We start from the raw sequence: 22,480 nt of genomic DNA, 5'->3' as shown, positions 1-22,480 counted from the left end.
ATTTAGTGAGGCCCTATCTCAAATTTTTAAAAAATGGCTGGGAATGTAGCTCAGCAATAGAGTATCCCTGGGTTCAGTCCCTATCACTGAAAAATATAAATAAATACATAAATACATAAATAAATAAAGTAGGGAAAATCAAATAAGAAATGACATATAAGTCAGACAGACTATAAGGTGCCCCCCATGCACCCCACATTCTGGAGTTCTTACCCTTGTTTCATGCCCTCCCCTTAAGTGTGGGTGTGATCTATGACTTGCTTCTATCCAACAGAATAAGGCAAAGGTAATAGGATATGTGCCATTATATGTTTATGTAATTATTGTGTAAGATTTCACATCCATCTTTTTTAATATAAATTAATACTGTGCATAGGAAGCCTTCTTTTTTAAAAAATATAATTTTATTTATTTATTTACTTATATGTGGTCCTGAGGATCAAACCCAGTGCGTCACATGCACTAGGGAGTGCTCTACCACTGAGCCACAACCCCAGCCCTTCATATCCATCTTGCCAAGAGACTTTCTCTTCTTTATTGACTGGGAGAAGGCAAGCAACTCTGTTGCAAAAACTCAGGGGGTAAGGAACTGAGGTTGGTCTCCAGTCAACGGCCACCAAGAAATGGCAGCCTTCAATTCAACAACAAGAAACTGAATGCTGCCCACCACATGAGTTCTGGAGCAGATCCTTTCCTGGTTGAGCCTCCTGTGACACTGTGGCCCCAGCTGACATGTCAACTGCAATTTGAGAGACTCAGAGGCAGAAGCCTCAGCTAAGCTGGACGCTGACTCCTGACCCACAGAAACAGTGAGATAATAAATGTAAATTGTTTTAAACCACTAAATCCATCGTAATATCATTACACAGCAACTGATAAGTAATGCATGTCCCTTAGGTTCTGGGGTCCCTGTGGGCACCCTTGCCTTCAGTGAATCATTAACAGTTACAATTTACTGTAGTGAAAGGCCACAGAATAAAATCAGTAATAGAAAAAGGCACACAGAGCAAGAGAATTCCCAATCATCCTCTCCCAGTGGGGTCCTAAGGACATTGCTTAATTTTCCCAGCAATGATGTGTGGCAATGTGGCTGGAGTACTGCCAATCGGGGATGGTCCCCCAAGCCGCAGTATTCAACGCTTTTATTGGGGATCTGTCACATAGGCATGCCTCACTGCCCACATGGCTGACTTAATCTCTAGCCCGTGCAGAGGTCAAGGTGATACTGCATGGCCCAAAGCCCCCACTTAAACCAAGCCACTCATGCCAGGCAAGATATTTGAAGGGCTTATAGGTCCCCTCTCATGAGTCTGTCAGAGGCCAGTCCTTTCTTTGAAATGTGCAGGGTTCAAGAACTTCAAGCCTACTTTGTTAATCCCGAACCACACAAAAGGATGAACTTCAAAAGTGGGATTCTTAAGTTGAGTTGCCACCTGCTTGAAGGCAGAGAGAGAGGCCAGGAGACCACTGTGTTTTAACCCCTGAGGAAGCTTTATACTTGTACTTGATTTATGATCAGGGAGTTTCCAGGAGTTAGGCCGTAGAGCCAGAAGGCAGGGTGCAGAGGAGAGGAGGCCGCCATCTCACACTCATACAGAAGCTTCTCCTGACTGGACACTGAATAGAAGGCAAGCTTCCTCTCCTCCAGGTCCAGCCAGATGCCCACCACCCCAGGTCTGTCTGAGCCAAGGACAGTTTCTTTGACCATGGTCCATGCAGACAACTGGCCAGTTCCCTTCCACTCTATGCACCAAGAGTCTGCAGTCCTTCCCAGCATCCGGTCTCGGCTCATGCCCCAAGAGGCGACTCCAACTGCCCAGTTATTGCAGCACTTCGTGTCCACTTCCCAGTAATGCCGCCCAGAAGACAGGGCCTGGGAACATAAGACCTGGCTGGTTGAAAACCTCTCTTGACTCCAAGGATAGGGCTGCCGGAATTGAGACACAGTCACTGTCCGGTGATCCTCAGATACCTTCAGGATACAGGAGAGGCTTCCCAAGTCAAAGGTTGGACTGACGATCCCTGAGGAGAAAAGAAAAGTATACCACCACAAGATCAGCTGGCTTTGGATCATCCAGGCTAACATGTCATCTAGTAGAAAAAGCAACATTGTAGTTTTTTTTTTTTTTTTTTTTTTTTTTTTTTTTTTTTTTTTTTTTTTTTTTTTTTTTTTTTTTTTTTGTGTGTGTGTGTGTGTGGTGCTGAGAATTGAACCCAGGGCCTTGTGCATGTAAGGCAAGCACTCTACCAACTGAGCTACATCCCCAGCTCACAGTGTTGTGTTCGTAAAAATGTTTTACTCATACATGCATTAAAATTGGTACATCAAGGGGGTTCAGTTATAGTTCAATGGTAGAGCACTTGCCTAGCATGTGTGAGGCACTTGGTTCGATCCTCAGCACCACATAAAAATAAATAAAATAGGGCTGGGGATATGGCTCAAGCGGTAGCGCGCTCGCCTGGCATGCGTGCGGCCTGGGTTCAATCCTCAGCACCACATACCAACAAAGATGTTGTGTCCGCCAAGAACTAAAAAATAAATATTAAAAAAAAATTCTCTCTCTCTCTCTCTCTCTCTCTCCTCTCTCACTCTCTCTTTTAAAAAATAAATAAAAAATAAATAAAATTAAGTCCATATACAACTAAAAATATTGAAAAAAAAAAATATATATATATCCTGGATATTGTTATATGAATAATACCCCATTCCTGCCTTACTTTTCTTTTTTCTTTTCTTTCTTTCTTTTTTTTTTTTTTTGGTACCAGGGATTGAACTCAAGGGCACATGGCCACTGAGCCACATCCCCAGCCCTATTTTATATTTTATTTAGAGACAGGGTCTCACTGAGTTGCTTAGTGCCTCACCATTGCTGAGGCTGGCTTTGAACTCACGATCCCCCTGCCTCAGCCTTCCACACCACTGAGATTACAGGCATGTGCCACCACATCCAGGTGCCTTACTTTTCACCTACCCATTAGTTATCTTTCAGGAAGCCCTCTCTTCCCGCTGGCTGAATTCCATCCAACACAAAATCATCTCTTATTTTTCTCAATATTCCTGTGCTTTACAAGTATGACCATTGCTATTTGGACCTCTCTAGTTAAATTTTGGTTTTCTGATTAAGGTCTGTATCTTATTCATCTTGTATGTATGTGTGTGTGTGTGTATATATTGTAGATGGACACAATACCTTTATTTATTTATTTTTTTATGTGGTGCCAGGGATCGAACCCAGTGCCTCACATATGCTAGACAAGCACCCTACCACTGAGCCACAACCCTGGCCCTCATCTTGTATATTTCATATTATTTCTCCCCCCCCTTTTTTCCAGGGTTAGTGATCAAACCCAGGGCCTCAGACGTGCTAGACAAGTGCTCTACCACTGAGCGACACCCCAACCCCTATTGTTTCCTACCGAGTGAACAACTGATAACTCTTATGTGCCATGACCACTCAATGCATTATTTCACATACATGCACTTGTGCATCCTTACAGAAAGCCCACAAGAGAAATGCTATTGTTATCACCATTTTATAAATGAGGAAACTGAGGCTCTGAGGGACGAAGTGATTCATCCAAGCTCACACAGCTAGTGATGCTGGGAGTCACACCCCCAGCTCCATGATCCATGCTCTTAAGGACTCCCCAGACTCGGACAGCAGTAGCACCTATGCAGGTGGGGGAACAGGCAGTTGGCTGTAATTGGTGACCCCCACCTGGATATTCAAAGGTTGCCTGGGCTCTAAGTGCTCATGGGTCTAGCTGAGTCTGAAATTTGGGAGTCTCATCGCCTCTTTGCCTTTGTACTCAACTCCCCATGTGGAGGGACCTATTCTGGACAACAAACACAAGTACAGTCAGCCAGGGAGTGGGCCTTGCAGCGGGAAGACAGACAGTATGCTCTTGCTTTTCGCTCTACCTTTTTCTTCTTTTAAATATTTATTTTATTTTATTTTTTTTTTAGTTGTAGCTGGACACAATACCTTTATCTCACTTATTTATTTTTGTGTGGTGCTGAGGATTGAACCCAGGGTCTCGTACATGTGAGGTGAGCGCTCTACTGCTGAGCCACAACCCCAGCACCTCCCAGTTGTTTCTTTTCAATATATTTTTTTAGCTGTTAATGAACCTTTAGTTTACTTATTTATTTATATGCGGTGCTGGGTGCTGAGAATTGAATCCAGTGTCTCACACATGCAAAGCTAGTGCTCTACCACTGAGCCACAGCCCCAGCCCCCAAACCTGAGTTTTAAATGGACCACATACTTACACTGAGCAAAACGAGAGGTCCTCCTAGGTTGAGGGCAGCTCTGGTCAGGCAATGAGGAGGAAGACAGAGCTTTTGGGAATTCCACTAAGGAATCAAAAAAAAAAAAAAAAAGGAAAAAGAAAAGCCCATCAGCAAAGGCATAGTGGAGGTATTCAAGTATCACATCCAGGCACGTGGCTTACTTTATACTGTGGCACACTTCTGATCAGGCAATATATTCAGCCCAGGTACAGCTAGCTCCTCACTGTGGAATTTTTCTTTAAATAGTTGGGCACAATACCTTTATTTTGTTTATTTGGTTTTTTATGTGATGCTGAGGATGGAACCCAGGTCTCCCATGTGCTAGGCTAGCGCTCTACCACTGAGCCACAACCCCAGCTCCGGAATATTTTTTAATATATATATATTTTTTTAGTTGTTGATGGACCTTTTACTTTATTCATTTATTTATACGTGGTGCTGAGAATCTAACTCAGGGCCTCACACATGCGAAGCAAGCACTTTACCACTGAGCCACATCCCCAGCCCCTCACCGTGAACTCTGTCTGTTTCCCCAGTAAGCCCTAAGGTCCCGGCTTCTTGTTCATCTGTGTGTTCGAAGCATGAAGCCCCATATGAGCCCTACATATAGAAAGTATCTGTTGCATTTTTTAAAAATATTTTTTAGTTTTCAGTGAACCTTTATTTATTTATATGCAGTACTGAGACTCCACCCAGTGCCTCACACATGCTAGGCAAGTCCTCTACCACTGAGCCATAATCCCAGCCCCCTGATGCATGTTTATCAAATAAATTAACTAATACAGTTCCAGGGGTGTGCATCCTCCTGATACCCACCATACTCATGATGCCTATGTCAATACCTTAAACTACTTGCTATATAAACTGGTAAGGTTTGTCTAAACTGCTGATACCTCCTAACTTCCTCTCAAGTACAAAAGTTGAATTGTTAACTCAAAGCAACTATATGTGCTAGACTGCAATGACCATAACAGGGGAAGAAAAAGTAAAGAAAGCTGGGTGACCCATGCCTGTAATCCCAGGGACTCAGGAGGCCGAGGCAGGAGGATGGCAAATTCAAAACCAGCCTCAAAAATATAGTGAGGCCCTAAGCAACTTAGTGAGATCTGGTCTCAAAATTTAAAAATTAAAAAAAAAATAATAATAAAAATAAAAAAGGCTGGGGATGCAGCTCAATGGTAAAGTGCCTCTGGGTTTAATCCCCAGTACCAAAAAAAAAAAAAAAAAAAGAAAGAAAGAAAAGGAAGGACAACCTAAAATGTGGACGCTGAAGATGAGCTCTTCCCCTGTGTACCTTGAAGTGACAGGGGCATATAATCTACGACTCGATTTATGAGATGAAAGACCTTGTCTAGGGCATGAGAACAGGAGTGTTGTTCATGAGAAGCCATTCTCAAAATTCCAGTGGGCCCTGAAGCAACCCAAGTGATACACACTTGTGTATCTGCTGATAAATGGATACACAAAGTGTGGTTGATAATGGAGTTATCAGTGGAAAACTATTCAGCCTTTATTAGAAGGAATTTTGACATACCACAACATGGATAAACCTGAAGGATATTATTCTAAGTGAAATAAGCCAGTCACAAAACAGACAAATACCTCAGGCTGGGGGCGTAACTCCATGATAGAGAATGTGGTCAGTATGCATGAGGTTCTGGGTTTGGTCCCCAGAACTGACAAAAAAAAATTTTTTTTTAATTCATAGAGGTAACACTATTCTCCTATTTAGCTGATAAGATTGTTGCTTATTATTAGTTTTTTAAAATAGGTTGTATGACCTGCTAAAATAATTTACTTTTTTTTTTTTCACAGCTAGGGATTGAATACAGGGTCTCATACATGCTAGGTAAGCACTCTACCACTGAGCAACATCTCCAGCCCCTTTATTTTATTTTATTTCTTTTATTAAATCTAACATTTCTCATCCCTGTTGAGGGAGTAAATAATCTACACTTGAGTGTTTCCAACTTTAAAGATACTCAGAAAAAATTTACACTCGATGTACATTCAAAATATACTATTAAAGTAGTAATGAATATGGGGCTGGAGTTGTGGCTCAGTGGTAGAGCGCTTGCCTGGCATGTGTGAGGCCCTGGGTTCGATCCTCAGCACCGAATATGAATAAATAAATAAATATATAGATAAATAAATAAATTAAAGGATCTATTGAGAACTAAAAACTATTTTTTAAAAAACGCTATTGAATAGCTATTAAAACACTGGAAATTATTATGAAATAAAGTTTTATGATGAATTAACCCTCTGGGTATAAAGCAGGTTGCCTACTCACTGGTTACAAAATGAATGTTAGGTTTTGTAAGAGGGAAAATAAGATGTTTACATTAAGCAGGTGACTGTATAGAAATATTTGTTATGTAAAACTTAATTATTGAGAAGTTTCTTTTTTTTTCTTTCTTTTTTTTTTTTTTTGTATCAGGGATTGAACCCAGGGGTGCATAACCACCAAGCCACATCCCCAGCCCCTTTTTATATTTTACTAAAGTCAGAGTCCCACTGAGTTGGTTAGGGCTTCTCTAAGTTGCTGAGGCTGGATTTGAACTCATGATCCTCCTGCCTTAGCCTCCTGAGTCATTGGGATTACAGGAATGCATCACCATGCCTGGCACTGAGAAGTTTCTTTATAATAGAGTTAAAACAATCTCATTTCTCTACTACAACAAGGGAATAAGTCATAAGCTTTTTCTTTTTAAAAAGTAGAAAGGAACCCTTGGGCATTTAAAATAATTTAATAATTTCAGGACCAAGTCTCTATACTACTATTCTGTTTAAGTGCTGCATAAGATTTACAAAATTTACTAATGAGTTTGTCAAAAGTGCAGAGTCCTGAGACTCACTTCTAGAGATGCTGATTCAGTAGTCTGGGACATGAAGAACAACTAGTCTATAGTCCTAACCAAAACACTCTCCTGTGTATACTGATTCATAAAGGTACCAAGATGTAGAACAAAAGCAACATATAGAACAATAAATATAATGTGTTATTGTATATGGTCCTGGCAATGTATCAATATATGATCCCTAGCACCACAGAATAAAAAACAAAACAAGAAAATATCCAATATATTCTCTTTCAGTGTTTTTTTTTTTTTTTTAATCTTTTAGATAGGCTTTCACTAAAATTTCCCATGTTGGCCTCAAATTTGCAATCCTCCTATCAGCCTCCTGAGTCTCTGGGATTACAGGCATACAACACCACACACAGCTCCCCAACATTAATTTTAAAAGACCACACAAGATACGAATAGACAATTCGTGGAGAAATTAAAATTAAAAGTATGGTACACTGCTAATCACTCTTTTACACAACAAATTGACAAAAAACTAGTTTGACAACACACAGTTGGAAGATTGCACTGATATATACTTCTATGGGAGTGTAAATTGGTATAACCCAACTACAAAGAAATTTGTCAACATATAACAAAATGCCAAATGAATTTACCCTATGACCCAGCAACTTTTACTGGCAAACTTACAATTATATCTGCACCCATGTGAAATGATATATGTACATAATTATTGACTTCAGCATTGATTATAATTATAAACAATTAGAAACAATCATGTATCCATCAGTAAAGAATTGGGCAAATAAATGTCTGTATGCATAGATTGGAATACTAAGCAGCTATGAAAAACAAAACACTCTCCTGTGTATACTGATTCATAAAGATACCAAGATGTAGAACAAAAGCAACATATAGAACAATGAATATAAATGTGTTACCTTTTGTGTAAAAAAGTAAGACTGTGGGAAATAAAATGCAAATTTATATTAGCTTATAGTTTCATAATCAAATTCTGGAGGCTGGGATTGCAGCTCAGCAGCAGAGTGCTTGCTTAGCAAGTGCGAGACACAAGGTTCGATTCTCAGCACCACATACAATAAATTAAAAAAATAAAAATTAAAAAAAATTCAGAATGGATCTAATAAAAAGTGGTGAACTGAAAAGGGAGAATTGGGCAGGGTGGGAGAGAAACTTTTGTTGTATGCCTACACATAGTTTTGCTTTTTAAATAAAACATTTTTAACTTAACCTCAAAATTCAAAAATTGATCTGAAATTTGTATTAATAAATAAAACCACTATGTTTAGGATTACATGAGACCAAGACAACACTTATTTCTCAGATAATTTCTGGATGAACTAATAAACTGCCCTCTAATCATTTTCCTTAAGAAACTTTCTCCAAGGAATCATGCTTCTCACTTGAACAAGGAATGACTTTTTAAGCAGAGCAAGATTATTTAAATATTAGAAAGCTATGAGAGATATATCCCTACAGTACATAAAGTTAGCAGTGGCCCGACCAGGAGGTAGGGTTTGGGGAGACCAGAACTAATCTCTAATGTCTAACTGGCTGCTGTAACTTTTCACATAACTCTGGGGGAACAGAGAACACACAAAGTCAAAAAGAAAGCCCTTTCTACATTGTTACTGTTTGACGTTAACATGTACCCCAGAGATTATATTTGAAAAGAATGCATAAAAATTATCTATACAGTTGCATGCTTTGTTAATAAAGACATTTACTAGTTAACAAATAAAAAGCAACAAGGTAGTATGGCCATTTTTTTTTAGAGAGAGAGAATTTTTTAATATTTATTTTTTAGTTTTTGGTGGACATAACATCTTTATTTTTATTTTTTTATGTGGTGCTGAGGATCGAACCCAGCGCCCAGCGCATGCCAGGCGAGCGCGCTACCGCTTGAACCACATTCCCAGCCCCAGTATGGCCCTTTTGACAATATTAATTCTGCCTATCCAGGAGCATGGAAGGTCTTTCCATCTTCTATGGTTTTCTTCCTTTCTTTCTTTGGTGTTCTGTAGTTGTCACTGTAGAGGTCTTTCACCTCTTTTGTTAGATTGACGACTCCCAAGTATTTTACTTTTTTTGAAGCTATTGTGAATGGGATAGTTTTCCTAATTTCTCTTCCAATAGATTCATCACTGATGTATAGGAATGCGTTTGATTTATGGGTGCTGATTTTATAACCTGCTGCATTGCTGAATTCTTTTGTGAGTTTTAGAAGTTTTCTGGTGGAATTTTTTGGCCTCTTCTAAATATAGAATCATGTCATCGGCAAATAATGATACTACCAAAAGCATTATACAGATTTAATGCAATTCAGATTAAAATCCCAATGACATCCTTCATAGAACTAGAAAAAGCAATCATGAAATTCATTTGGAAAAATAAAGGATCCAGAATAGCCAAAGCAATCCTTAGCAGGAAGAGTAAAACAGGAGACACCACAATACCAGACCTTAAACAATACTACAGAGTCATAGTAACAAAAAATGGCATGGTATTGAAACCAAAACATATATAGAACGATAGTACAGAATAGAAGACACAGAGACAAACCCACATAAATATAGTTATCTTATACTAGACAAAGGCACCAAAAACATTCATTGGAGAAAAGATAGCCTATTCAATGAATGGTGCAACAAAATAAAATTGAACCCCCTCTCACCCTGCATGAAACTCAAGTCAAAGTGGATCAAACATTTAGGCACCCAACAGCTCCGGAGGCTGAGGCAGAAGGATCACGAGTTCAAAGCTAGCCTCAGCAATAGTGAGGTGCTAACTCAGTGAGATCCTGTCTCTAAATAAAATGCAAAATAGAACTGGAGATGTGGCTCCATGGTTGAGTGTCCCTGAGTTCAATCCCAGGTACTGAAAAAAAAAAAAAAAAAACAAGACTTAGGCACTAGACCAGAGAGAGCAACTATGCCTAATAGAAGAAAAAGTAGGCCCAAATCTTTACCATGTCTGACTTCTTTAACAAGATACCTAGAGCACAAGAAGTAAAATCAAGAATCAATAGATGGGATGGATTCAAACTAAAAAGCTTCTTCTCAGCAAAGGAAACAATCAATAATGTGAAGAGAGAGCCTACAGAATGGGAGAAAATCTTTACTGCATGCACCTCAGATATAGCATTAAATCTCCAGGATATATAAAGAATTCAAAAACTTAACACAAACAAACAAACAAATAACCCAATCAATAAATGGGCTAAGGACTGAACAGACACTTCACAGAAAAAATATAGTCAATTAACAAATATATGAAAAAATGTTCAACCTCTTTAGCAATTAGAGAAATGCAAATCAAAACTAAGATTTCATCTCACCCAGTCAAAATGGCAATTATCAAGAATAAAAACAACAATAAATGTTAATGAGGATGTGGGGGAAAAGGTACACTCATACATTGCTGGTGGAAATGCAAATTGGTGCAATCATTATGGAAAATGGTATGGATATTCCTCAGAAAACTTGGAATGGAACCACCATTTGACCCAACTATTCCACTTCTCGGTTTATACCCAAAGAACTTAAAATCAGCATATTGCAGTGATGCAGCCACATCAATGTTTATAGCAGCTCAACTCACAGTAGCTAAACTATGGAACAAAACTAAACTAAACTAGGTGCCCTTCAACACATGAATGGATAAAAAAATGTGATATGTATACATATATATATATACATATATATACATATACACACACACATATATATGATGGAATATTACTCAGCCTTAAAGAAGAATGAAATTATGGCATGCTAGTAAATGGATAGAGCTGGAGAATATCATGCTAAGCAAAATAAGCCAATCCCAAAGAACAAAAGGCCAAATGTTTTCTCTAACATGCATGTTAATTCACAATGGGGAGGGGGGCAGAGCTAGGAAGAACAGAGGTACTTTAGATAGAGGGGAGTGAAGAGAGGGGAGACATTATTACCTATGTGCATATATAACTGCATGACCGATGTGATTGTACAACATGTACAATCAGAAAAATGAGAAACTATCCTCCACTTACATATGATATATCAAAGTGCATAAATGTATGCTACTATCATGTATAACTAATTAGAACAAATTAAAAAAAAATTAAAAAGCAACCAGGGCTGGTGGTGCACACATGTAGTCCCAACTATTCAGGACCCTGTGAGCTCGGGAACTGGAGACCAGCCTGGGCAACATAGCAAGACCCATCTCAAAAACCAACATCAAAAGCAGCCTATTTCCAAACCTCCTTGGGAGGATAACATGACAAGCAGTAAGCTAGGATCTCCGTTTATGGGTTTTAGAAAACAAGTTTCAGTCTATTCAGGGCCTGAGATACAGCACACCTCCAATCAGGTCCCCAAACTTACCTAGTCACAAACACACCTCAGCCGACTCCCACTTGATTTACAACCCCACAGAGATGAAGCAGCACACACTCTGGGATCCTGTCCCCAGAGAACAAAGCCCCGCAGCCACTTGGTCATTTCCACCCAGCAATTACGTTGAATCCTCCTCCACAAAATAAAATCACCTCACCCTGGGTCTGCTCTTCGGGGGGAGTCGCTTTCCATGTGAAGTTTTCTTGTAAGTTTTTCTGAATTTCTTCTAGATCATGGAGAATCTCTCCCATCCTCCCTTGTGATGTGTTGAAAGTTTCTAGGTTTAGAGAAGTCAAGCCACGGTCCTCCCCGGAAGACAAGGCCTATTCATCAGAAAACAGCAAATCAATGAAAGTGCCCATTGGAACCCAGCAAATACGACATCCAATGGCCTCAGCCTCCTGGGTCTCTGGGATTACCGGAGTACACCACCATACGTAGCTTCCCATCATTGATTTTAAAAGACAACACAAGATATGAATAGATAATTTAGGCAGAAATTCAAATTAAAAAATACGGTACACTCGAATATGTTTTCATTTACCTCCTAGCAGGTTTTTTTAAGCTAAGGCTTTCAAAATATGTACCTTTAAAATAATATGGAATAGTATTAGTATAGCAAAATATTAAGGAGTATTTGTTATTTATTTATTTTGAGATGAGGTCTCACTATGTTATTCAGGCTGGTCTTTTTAAAATATATATTTTTTTAGTTGTAAATGGACACAATACCTTTATTTTGTTTTTGGGTGGAAACTGGGGATGGAACCCAGTTCAATGTGGTGCTGGGGATTGAACCCAGTTCCTCACACATGCTAGGCAAGTGCTCTGCCTCTGAGCCACAACCCCAGCCCTTTAGGCTGGTCTTACACTCCTGAGCTCAAATGATCCTCCTGCCTCATCCTCCCAATTGCTGAAATTACCAACTTGCATCACAATACCAGGCTCAAAAGTGCTTATTTCTGAGTGATGGTGTTATGGAGGATTTTATTTTGTCTTTTGTTTGCTTGCTTTTTGTGGAGCTAGGATTGAACTGAGAGCTTCATGCATACTAAGCACAAGCTCTACCACTGAGCTACACTCCCAGCCTAATTCGTTTTCTTTAAATGCTACATACTTTCTGACTTTTTTTTTTCAATAAACAAGACTTTCTTAGGTAATACACAAATTAAAAAGTTTAGGCCCATCTTAAGGACCTTACAAAATAAATTATACAGCTTCACTGAGATAAGCCATAAAGGTCAGATAATCTCCCAAATCTATCATTGTATATATTCCTTCTCAAAAGCCAATGTAAGGGGGCTGGGGTTGTGGCTCAGCGGTAGAGCACTTGCCTAGGATGGGGGAGGCCCTGGGTTCAATTCTCAGCACCACATTGAGATAAAGGTATTGTGTCCAACTACAACTAAAAAATATAATAATTAATAAAAAAACCAATGTAAGTATATGGCTACATCTAACTCTGACCTGTAACAATGCTTCCTGATTTTTCTTTAACCTCAGATCCTGCTATTTATTCCCCAAGACAGCCCCTCATCTACTCAGTTTTCTTTGGTAACTCTGTATAATCTATCCTCCAATCTTATCACCAATCATAATCTAAGTATTATACTTATTGAGTACTTTCCACATGTTAGATCTCACTATGTTACTCAGGCTGGCCCAGCCTAAGTATGGAATTTGCATAACAACCTCACAAGGCAAGTTTATTTTCCCCATATTACAAAAGAAGTTGAAGTTCATGGAAATTAACTAAATTGCCATGGTGAATATCGTCCTACATGTTCACATTGTTCAAGCATTTTTTTTTTCTTTTGTACTAGGAATTGAATCCAGGGGCACTTTACTCCTGAGTTACATCCCCAGCCCTACTTATTTTTTTTTTTTTTTTTTTTATTTGAGACAGGGTTTCACTCAGTTGCTGAGGCTGGCCTCAAACTTGCAATCCTCCTGCAACTTGTGATCCTCCTGTAACTTGGGAGACTGAGGCAGGAGGATCACAAGTTCAAGGGCAGCCTTAGCAACTTAGCAAGACCCTTAACAATTTAGTGAGAGCCTATCTCAAAATAAAAAATAGGACTGGGTATGTAGCTCAGTGGTAAAACATGTCTAGGCTCAACCCTTAGTACCAAACAAAAAACCATGGGTGTTGGGGGGACCACTTTTTTGGGAGGGAGAGGGTAGTTAGAAAGGGATCTACAATTCAGCCTTGAAGAATTCTAGCATTTAATTGCTCAGAGAGAGGGAGGGAGAGAGAGAGAGAGAGAGAGAGAGAGAGTGCCTACAAAACACACTGAAAGGAACCCACCAGAAAATGATGGAGGAAAAAAACAGAAAATTTGTGTCCCAAAAGGTAAGAAGTTAAAGCCAGAGAAAAACAAAATGAAAAAGTGCTAAGAGCGTCAAGGCAAATGATGTGATCAACTATACCAAGGCTGCTGAAAGGTCAATGAAGATAAGAACCAGAATGTCTATAAACCTGACCTACAGGCCTCTGTGATCTTAGAGAGAGTTTGTTAGATGGAGTGGTAAAGACAAATCTTAGTCCACTTGGAGCTTCTGTAACTCATATCCAGCATGCCAAACTTCCAGTCATTCATGTTTGGTTGAGATTAAGGGTGTGGCTCAGAGCTAGAGCATTTGCCTAGCATGAGTGAGGCCCTGGGTTCCATTCCCAGTACCTTCCTCCTCCCCATACAGTTGAGACTTATTGGATCTGGAGTCCTCAAACATATTCATATTGTTCTCTTGGAAGCCATCCCTAGCCCTACCCTGTTTCTCAACTTTTTCTCACCCAGCTGAGCCTACCGTGCTGACAATGTTGACTTGTCCAGATTCTGAGAGAGGTGTCTGCCTCTGGAGTCTCTTGACAATGTCCACCAGCTGACCCACCAGGTCCGTCAGCTTCTGGACGACTTCTGTGATGTTTTCCGGTACTGTCGCCTTTAAAAGAGCAAAGCTGGGCTTTGGGGGTCCTATAAAACTGGACCTGGGAACCAGCACTAAATAAAGTGAACCGTAAACTCTGTGGTACTAGCATAAAGACAAGCATATAGACCAATGGAGAATATAGAATGGAGAGCCAAGAAATAAGTGCTCACATATACGGTCAAATTAGTATTATTTTATTTATTTACTTATTTATTTGCCATACTGGGGGGTTGAACCCAGGGCCTCATAAATGTTAAGGAAGGGCTATACCTCAAATGATTTTTTTTAATATATATTTTTTTAGTTATAGAGGAACACAATACCTTTATTTATTTACTTTTATGTGGTGTTGAGGATTGAACCCAGTGCCTCATACCTGGGAGGCAAGTGGTCTACCCCTGAGCCACAACCCCAGCCCCTCAGATGATTTTTGACAAAGAGTGTCAAGACTATTCAATGGGGGAAAGGAGTCTTTTCAATAAATGGTACTGGGGAAACCAGATATCCATACGCAAAAATCAACTCAAAAAGCTGAGGGTGTTGCTCAGTGTGCTCAGTGGTAAAGTGCATGCTTAGCATGTGTGAGGCTCTGGATTCTATATTCTAACACACACACACACACACACACACACACACACCCCTCAAAATCTGTCAAAGACCTAAATGTGAGGCCTAAAACAATACAATTTTAAGAAGAAAACAGGACAAAGACTTCATAACATTGGATTTGGCAATAATTTCTTGAATATAACACCAAAGGTATAGGCAACAAAAGAAAAAATATAGATTCGACATAAGAAATTATTTAAAAAATATACCTTGGGTTGAGGTTGTGGCTCAGCGGTAGAGCGCTTGCCTAGCATGTGTGAGGCCCTGTGAGCGATCCTCAGCACCACATAAAAATGAATAAGTAAAATAAAGGTATTATGTCCAACTACAATTAAAAAAAATAAACATTTTTTTTAAAAATGTACCTCAAAAGACACGAATAGAAGGAAACTCAGAGAATGGGAGAAAATAATTGCAAATCATGAGTCTGATAAGGGATTCATACTCGGAATATATAGAGAATTCCTAAAACTCAAAAACAACGACAACCAAAAGGAGTCTCAATTTAAATACGGCGAAGGACTCCAATAGATGTAACTCCAAAGAAGATCCGCCAAGGGCCAATACGCACGGGAAGATGCTCAGCATCATCGGTGCTGGGGGGAAATGCACATCAAAACCGCGAAATACCACTTGACACCTCTACGGAGCTGCAAGGCTGTACTAAAAAAATAAAAATCCAGAAAATAGCAAGTGTTGACAGGGATGTAGAAAAATTGGAACGTTCATTGTTGGTGGGAACAGAACAGGGCGCATCCCCCTTGGAAAACAGTTTGGCTGTTCCTCAGTCAGTTAAATACGGAATTACCATGCGATCCAACAATTCTGTTCCTGGGTATACACCAAAAGACCTGAAGATAGGGGTCAGGGGGGCAGCTGAGTGGCCGGGGGAGAGCGCAGGGGGAGAGGGCAGGGGGCGAGGGCAGGCGGCGCGGGCAGCCTGCAGGAGACAGGGGGCGCTGCGGGCGAGGCTCCTTACCCGCGGCGGTGCCGGGCGGTGCTCGGGCCCTTGGACCGGGCTCGGGCCCCGCTCCGGGCCGACCTCCAGCTCGTTCTGCGCCCGGCTGAACTTGTCCGCCAGGTACTGCAGTAGCGTGTTCTTTCGCAGCTTCGGCCGCAGCGCTGCGCCCTCGAGGCAGGTGGGGCAGGCCCAGGGGTGGCTCGCGACCCCGGTGCCCCGCGCGCCCCACGCTCTCCTCAAGCACTCGCAGCAGAAGCTGTGGCCGCACTGCAGCGTGGCGGGCGAGGTCAGCAGCCCTTGGCAGATGATGCAGTTCAGGTCCTCCTCCGTGAGCCACACGGGGATCGCCGAACTGGAGCTCGGGCCAGCCATGGTGACCCAGGCGCCCGGACTCGGAAGCGGGCGCCCAAGTCCCCACTGGCTCCTCCTCCTCCCCACAGCCTCTTCCCCTCCCCGCCGCGGTCCCTCGATGCTTGCTTTCTTCCGCTCCGAGGACCGAGGACCCACCCGCTGCCGTCCTGCACGCGGCGCCCTGTGGGCAGAGCTGGCCTTCGGTGGCGGCCACTTGCCTGGGAAATCAATTTGCCCCAAGCGGCTAGGAACGTGCCAGAGATGTTCCAGAGAGTCCCTTTAGCTTGCTCCCGGTCTCCCTCATTAAGATGCAAACCCACGTCGTTTGGGAGAAGGAGAAAGAGGGTTCGATTCAGGAACTCATTAATGGGGATGCGCCCACTAGGTGTTAACCAGCCCTCTAAAAAAGTGATAAGGGGCTGAGTGCAGTGGCGCACACCCTTAATCCCAGCAGCTCTGGAGGCTGAGGCAGGAGGATGGCCAGTTCAAAGCCAGCCTCTCAGCAAAAGCAAGGTGCTAAGCAACTTAGGCCCTGTCGCTAAATAAAATACAAAATAGGGGTGGGGTGGGGGTGTGGCTCAGTGGTCGAGTGCCCCCGAGTGCAATCCCTGGTTAAAAAAAAAAAAAAAGTGGGAAGGGATTAAAGAACACCGTTGCACATCTACTGGGACACTTTTTAAAATACCGAAGTTCGGGCATCTCTCACAGACAGTGTGATTTCACATGTCTGGAGTGGGGTCCCGGCTCCGAAGTTTTATAAAATCTCCCGCAAGTGATTATACCACGCAGTCAAGATCGAGTAACTGATCTCTAAACTTTTAAAATCTCTACAATAGGGCTGGGGATGTGGCTCAAGCGGTAGCGCTCTCGTCTGGCACGCGTGGGGCCCGGGTTCGATCCTCAGCACCACATACCAACAAAGATGTTGTGTCCGCCGAGAACTAAAAAATAAATATTAAAAATTCACTCTCTCTCTCTCTCTCCTCTCTCACTCTCTCTTTAAAAAATAAAAATAAAAAAAATAAAATCTCTACAATAATGTAGAATTGTTCCAGTCTCCTTGATGCCCTCTGAGGGCTTTTTACCCAACAAGCACCCCAAATCCACCCCAAATCCTATAGGGATCCATCATAGAAAATTTCATGGTTTTATTTGTTCGTTTTTTCTTGGGTTGGTTTTGCTGTTTTAGTTTTCTTGCCCCATTGGAGAGCAAAACCAGAAGTTTTTTAAAAATAATTTCTCAGCTGGAAACTTGATTCGATTTTTTTTCTCTTTATTTTTTTGTCGAAAACAGACATTTGAAATCATCTGTGTTGTAGAAGTCATTGGAAGTATTCACTTTCTTATTTTCTGGGATGTAGGCCAAAAAAACTCTGCTTAGGTTTGTCAATTACACTTTGACTTAGAAACACCCTGATGTATTCAGAAAGGGCTAGAAAAATTAGAATACTTTTCAATATGTCTTTGTTGACCTAATAATCTTTTTTCTTTCTTCCTTTTTTTCTTTTTCTTTCTTTCTTTTTTTTTTTTTTTTTTTTTTGGAGGGCGAAGGTACTTTTATCTTATATACCTGAAATATTCTTCAAAAGATTGGACCTGTAGATTGAATTCAATGGATTTATGTAGAATATATGCCACGTAAATCTAATTGGCAAAGCTGGTCCTTACTGTAAAACCAGTCAGTTAAATCAGAGTCATTTGTGGTCAGTTCAAGCAAATTTGTCAACACACATTTCTATGACACTGTTTGTTGTTGTTGGTTTTTTCAAGACAATTGAATTGTATACTTTATTTTTAAAATATTTTTATTAGTTGTTGGTGGACCTTTATTTGATTTATTTATATGCTGTGCTTAGAATAAAACCCAGTGCCTCATGTGTCGAGTCCCACGACTAAACGAGTCAAGGTCACTCCTAGTGAATTTGGGAAATAAGTGAATACACAGACACAGAAAGTACCTATTTTGGGGGGTTCAGTGACGGCTCCTCAGCTGCAGCACCCATGGGGGGGGGGCAAGGCAGGCAAGAAAGAGAGTGAGGAGCATGGGTGCTGAACCCTTTTATTGGGGAGAAGCCATTCAAATGAGGCAAGGGGTCAGGTTTCAGGGGGTTGAGTCTAGCTTTGTGAAGTTTTGCTGTCAGCAGGTTGACTGACATCTAGGAAGCCCACGCCCATCTTGCCCTGTGTGGGGATCATAGACAGAGAGAAGGAAAAGACGCTCATATTGCCCACCCAAACAGAGAAGCAACATCAGTTCAGTCCACCCTGTGTGCTTAGTGCTCATAGTTCACACACACAGCCGGTGGCTGACTTGCCACAACTCCACATTCTCATCACTCAAAGCTAGGGGGCACTCGATTCCCACATGGCAGCTCCTGACACACACATGCCAGGCAAGCGCTCTACCACTGAGCCACAACCTAAGCCCCTGAATACTCTATTTTTGAGAGAAGGTCTCAATATGTTGCCCAGGCTGGTCTCTAACTCCTGGACTCAAACAGTCCTCCTGCCTCAGCCTCCTGAGTAGCTAGGACCTCGGGTTTGAGCCACCATGCCAGGCAATACTTTGTTCCAATGCCAAGTGACAAGAAGTAACAAGGTCCTTGAGTTTGTGTGCTGGATAAAACAAGGTACAACTGTCACCAATGTGGTCTACTAGAGTTTGCTTTGATAGATGTTTTTGGAGACAAAGTTTTTGTTTATGTGTTTGTTTTTGTTTTGTGGTGAAGGGAAGGGAGAGTTTATTAAGCATGTTATACATTGTCACAGTCCTTATTCTCACTCCACTTCATAATAAATGAATACAAACATCCAAACACAAGCCAAAATACCCTTTTGAACTCAGGGACACTTAGCCACATCCTCAGCCCTTTGGGTATTTTATTTACAGACAGAGTCTCACTGAGTTGCTTGGGCCTTCCTAAATTCCTGAGGCTGGCTTTGAACTCATGATCGTCCTGCCTCAGCCTCCTGGGATTACAGGTTTGCACCATGCACTCAACAAATACCCTAATGTTAATGCTGTACAAGATCTTCATAAAACAAAGAAAGTAATGAACTGTGACCTCAGTGTCTTGATGAAAGAAGATTCCATTAGCCCAGTCAAGGGACTGAAAAATTTGGGCTGAGAGCATAGCTCAGTGGTAGAGAATTTGCCTAGTATACACAAAGCTCTGGGTTTGATCCCAGTAGCAAAAAGGGGGGGGGGGAGAGAGACAGAGACACAGAGACAGGAAGTGAAAAACCACAGACTGGGGGAAAATATTTGCCAATTTGTCTATCAAAGGACTGGTATTCAGAGTATATGAAGAATTTAACAATAAGAAAACAAACCACACAATTTTAAAAGGGGTAGGGATGAGAATGGAAAGGGTGTGGGAACATACACCTGTAATCCCAGGTACTCAGGAGCCTGAGGCAGAAAGATCTCAAGTTTGAAGTCAGCCTCAGCAATTTAGGGAGATTGTCTCAAAATAAAAAACAAAAAGGGATGAGGCAGGGTGCTGACCTAGCATGCAAGAGGTCCTAGGTTCAATCCCCAGGACCTGATTAGGTAGGAGAATTGTCTGAGTCGGGGACCTGGAGACCAGCCTGGAGTGGGTGGGTGAAGAGATGTATATTATAATTCTTTTATTTTTTTAAAGATTTTTTATTACTTATTGATGGGCCATTATTCATTTATTTGTTTATATGTGGTGCTGAGAATCGAACCCAGTGCCTCATACATGCCAGGCAAGCACGCTACCACTGAGCCACAACCCCAACCCTATAATTCTTTTCTTTTGAAAAAGAAAGACAAGAATTATAATATACATCATTGACTTTTCACAATCAATTTAGAGTTGATTTTGTATGCCACTTATCGTAAAATTTACTATACAATTGTGTGCTAATCAGTTTCATCACCATAACAAAATACCTGAGATAATCAGCTTACAAAGAGAAAATGTTTATATTTTTTTCAGTGTTTTTAATCACAGTTTTCAGACTCCAGTCCACGATCAGTTGGCCCAGTCTTTAAGCTCCAGTTATTATATATGTTATCTCTATAGATGCTATAAAGCAAAACATTTGTAATTTTTGCTTTAAGTAGGCAATCTTTTATATTTCTCTTAAAACTATTTTTTACATTTTTGGGGGTTTGTTTTTAACACTGGGGATTCAACCCAGGGGTGCTCTCCCACTGAGCCACATCCTCAGCCCTTTATTTTTTGAGACAGGGTCCCTCCATTTCTCTATGTAAGCTGATTATCTCAGGTATTTTGTTATGGTAACAAAACTGATTAGCACACATTTATCTAGTAATTTGCGTTATATCCTGATATTGTGAAAGATACTTTATAGACCTTTTGGATTCTGCTACATTTCTCCAGAGATCGGACCGTTTATATGGAAAACTCAGGGCTCCTCCTCTGTGGCTCTCTTCTCCCAGATTTTCTCCTTTCACTTTCCAATTGCTGTGTTTACTTCACTGTTCTCTGTTGTTCAGGAAGGAAGACTGTATGTATGTTTCCATCAGAGTTTGGGTAACTCCCTGAGGCACTAACCTGGGCCTGTCCTCTGATGAAAACTAAAAAAAAATGAGACATTTATCCGTGCCATTCCCTGCTTTTTAATGCCAACTCCTTTCTGGTTCCTGCCTGCTTTGGGTCATTTCCCAGTGCTTTCAGGCATTTTTTTTTATATAGTCTGTCCAGCGCCTATAATTGATATCTGAAGGATGATTGTTGTGATAGGAGTTGCTCCAACATTATTGGAAGCAAACCCTCCTACAATTTCATCTTTCCTTACTCCTCCTCACTCCAACAATCTGTTCTGTAGACATACTTAATGATTTGAAATTTCCAGAACAGGCCTCTCTTGTCTTGGGGCCTTTTTGTACATGCATCTTTCTGTGTCCCCAACCTCCACCCAAGGATCTTCTACTCAAACTTTAGGATTCAGCATAGATATCATCTCTTTGGGAGAATTTTCAGTTGGGATTGATTCAAACCATAGAAACTTCCTTGTACTCACAAGACGGAAAAAGGAGGATTTAAGGCAAAAGTCCAAAGGTATCGTCAGGGAACCCAAAGATAGAGACCCAACTAGGCTGCAGGAACCAACTAAAACCTGGCACTGCATTTCACGGGAGTTTGACCTCTTGTGCCTGTCCTCGGCCCCTCTCCCACACTCAGAAGCCTGGCTTCCCACCCAGAGTAGTGGAGCAGGGTTGTTGCTCTCTGATGACTTTTCTTCCTTCCCCTCTGGTTTCCCTTGAGGGCGAGATTGCACCTTTCATTGATGTCCTCATCCCCAGATCTTAGCAGGGTGCCCAACACAGTTCATAGGTGGTGGAAAAGGGAGACAAGTGAACTGGCCCCTACCACACAGCCCAGCAGGAGTTGAAACAGACATTTCCAAGGTGATGCAGAGAGAACCCACCTCCCTACCCCGGTAGTCACAAAGCTTCAGGAAAGAGACACCCCAATGTGTTGCTTGTCCTCCGGGCTTCCAAAGAAAAGTCCCATTAACTGTAGAGAATCTCTTAAAGACCCTCTCAACCCTCTGGGTCTCCCTTGAAGAAAAAATACCTCGTGTATTTCTGCACATCCATTGAAAAGAGAGGAAAGGATTTAAAAAAAAAAAATCACAGAACTGGAAACTTGTTCATCTGTTTCTCTAACGTTTCAGCCATTTGAGATTCCTGTCAGTTTCTCTTTCACATCTTGGGGACCTTTGACCATTTTCTTCCTTCAGCTGAAAGTGTTTTCCTTACCCTCTTCCCCCTGACTAATCTTTACACAGCCGGGAAGTTTCAACTTCAGTGTCACTTTCTGGAAAGGGAGGCGGCTGCCCTCTCCCCCTCAATTAGGACAAGCCCGGTTGCCCCACCCTGCCACCGCAGGCTGCTCTCCTTCCCCTTTCTGAACGCCCTACTCCCTGCCATTCCCTGGTTAATGGCTGCCGCCCCCTGCAGGCTGTCATCAGCACATCGTTTTATTCCTGCCTATTCACAGGGGGAGGCAGAGAGCCTGGCATCCGTGAGGTGGGCAAAAATACATGTGACTTACACTGGATTTCAATAACGAGTGCAACTTCCTCATTTCGGAGAGAAAAACCAAGGCACAGACTTGGGGAA

General features: G+C 41.4%; 1 protein-coding gene across 2 annotated transcripts; it reads right to left on the bottom strand.

Annotated features, from left to right (window-relative positions):
- Positions 1 to 381: 381 nt before the first annotated feature.
- Positions 382 to 16,404, bottom strand: Rnf135 (ring finger protein 135). Of its 2 annotated transcripts, XM_026388898.2 has the most exons (5): positions 16,027 to 16,404; positions 14,316 to 14,450; positions 11,665 to 11,830; positions 4,274 to 4,357; positions 382 to 2,022 (listed from the first exon to the last, which is right to left on the bottom strand). In XM_026388898.2, the coding sequence occupies exons 1-5, from the start codon at positions 16,378 to 16,380 to the stop codon at positions 1,493 to 1,495; spliced, it is 1,269 nt and encodes a 422-aa protein (XP_026244683.2). In that variant the 5' UTR covers positions 16,381 to 16,404; the 3' UTR covers positions 382 to 1,492. The 2 variants fall into 2 exon arrangements, with proteins under 2 accessions (XP_026244683.2, XP_026244684.2); XM_026388899.2 differs by lacking the exon at positions 14,316 to 14,450.
- Between the last annotated feature and the right edge of the window lie 6,076 nt (positions 16,405 to 22,480).

Source organism: Urocitellus parryii, chromosome 7 (genome assembly GCF_045843805.1).
Source record: "Urocitellus parryii isolate mUroPar1 chromosome 7, mUroPar1.hap1, whole genome shotgun sequence".
Classification (NCBI taxonomy): Eukaryota; Metazoa; Chordata; class Mammalia; order Rodentia; family Sciuridae; genus Urocitellus; species Urocitellus parryii.
Note: the sequence above shows the minus strand (reverse complement) of the source record. Positions and strands in the feature narration are given on the sequence as shown.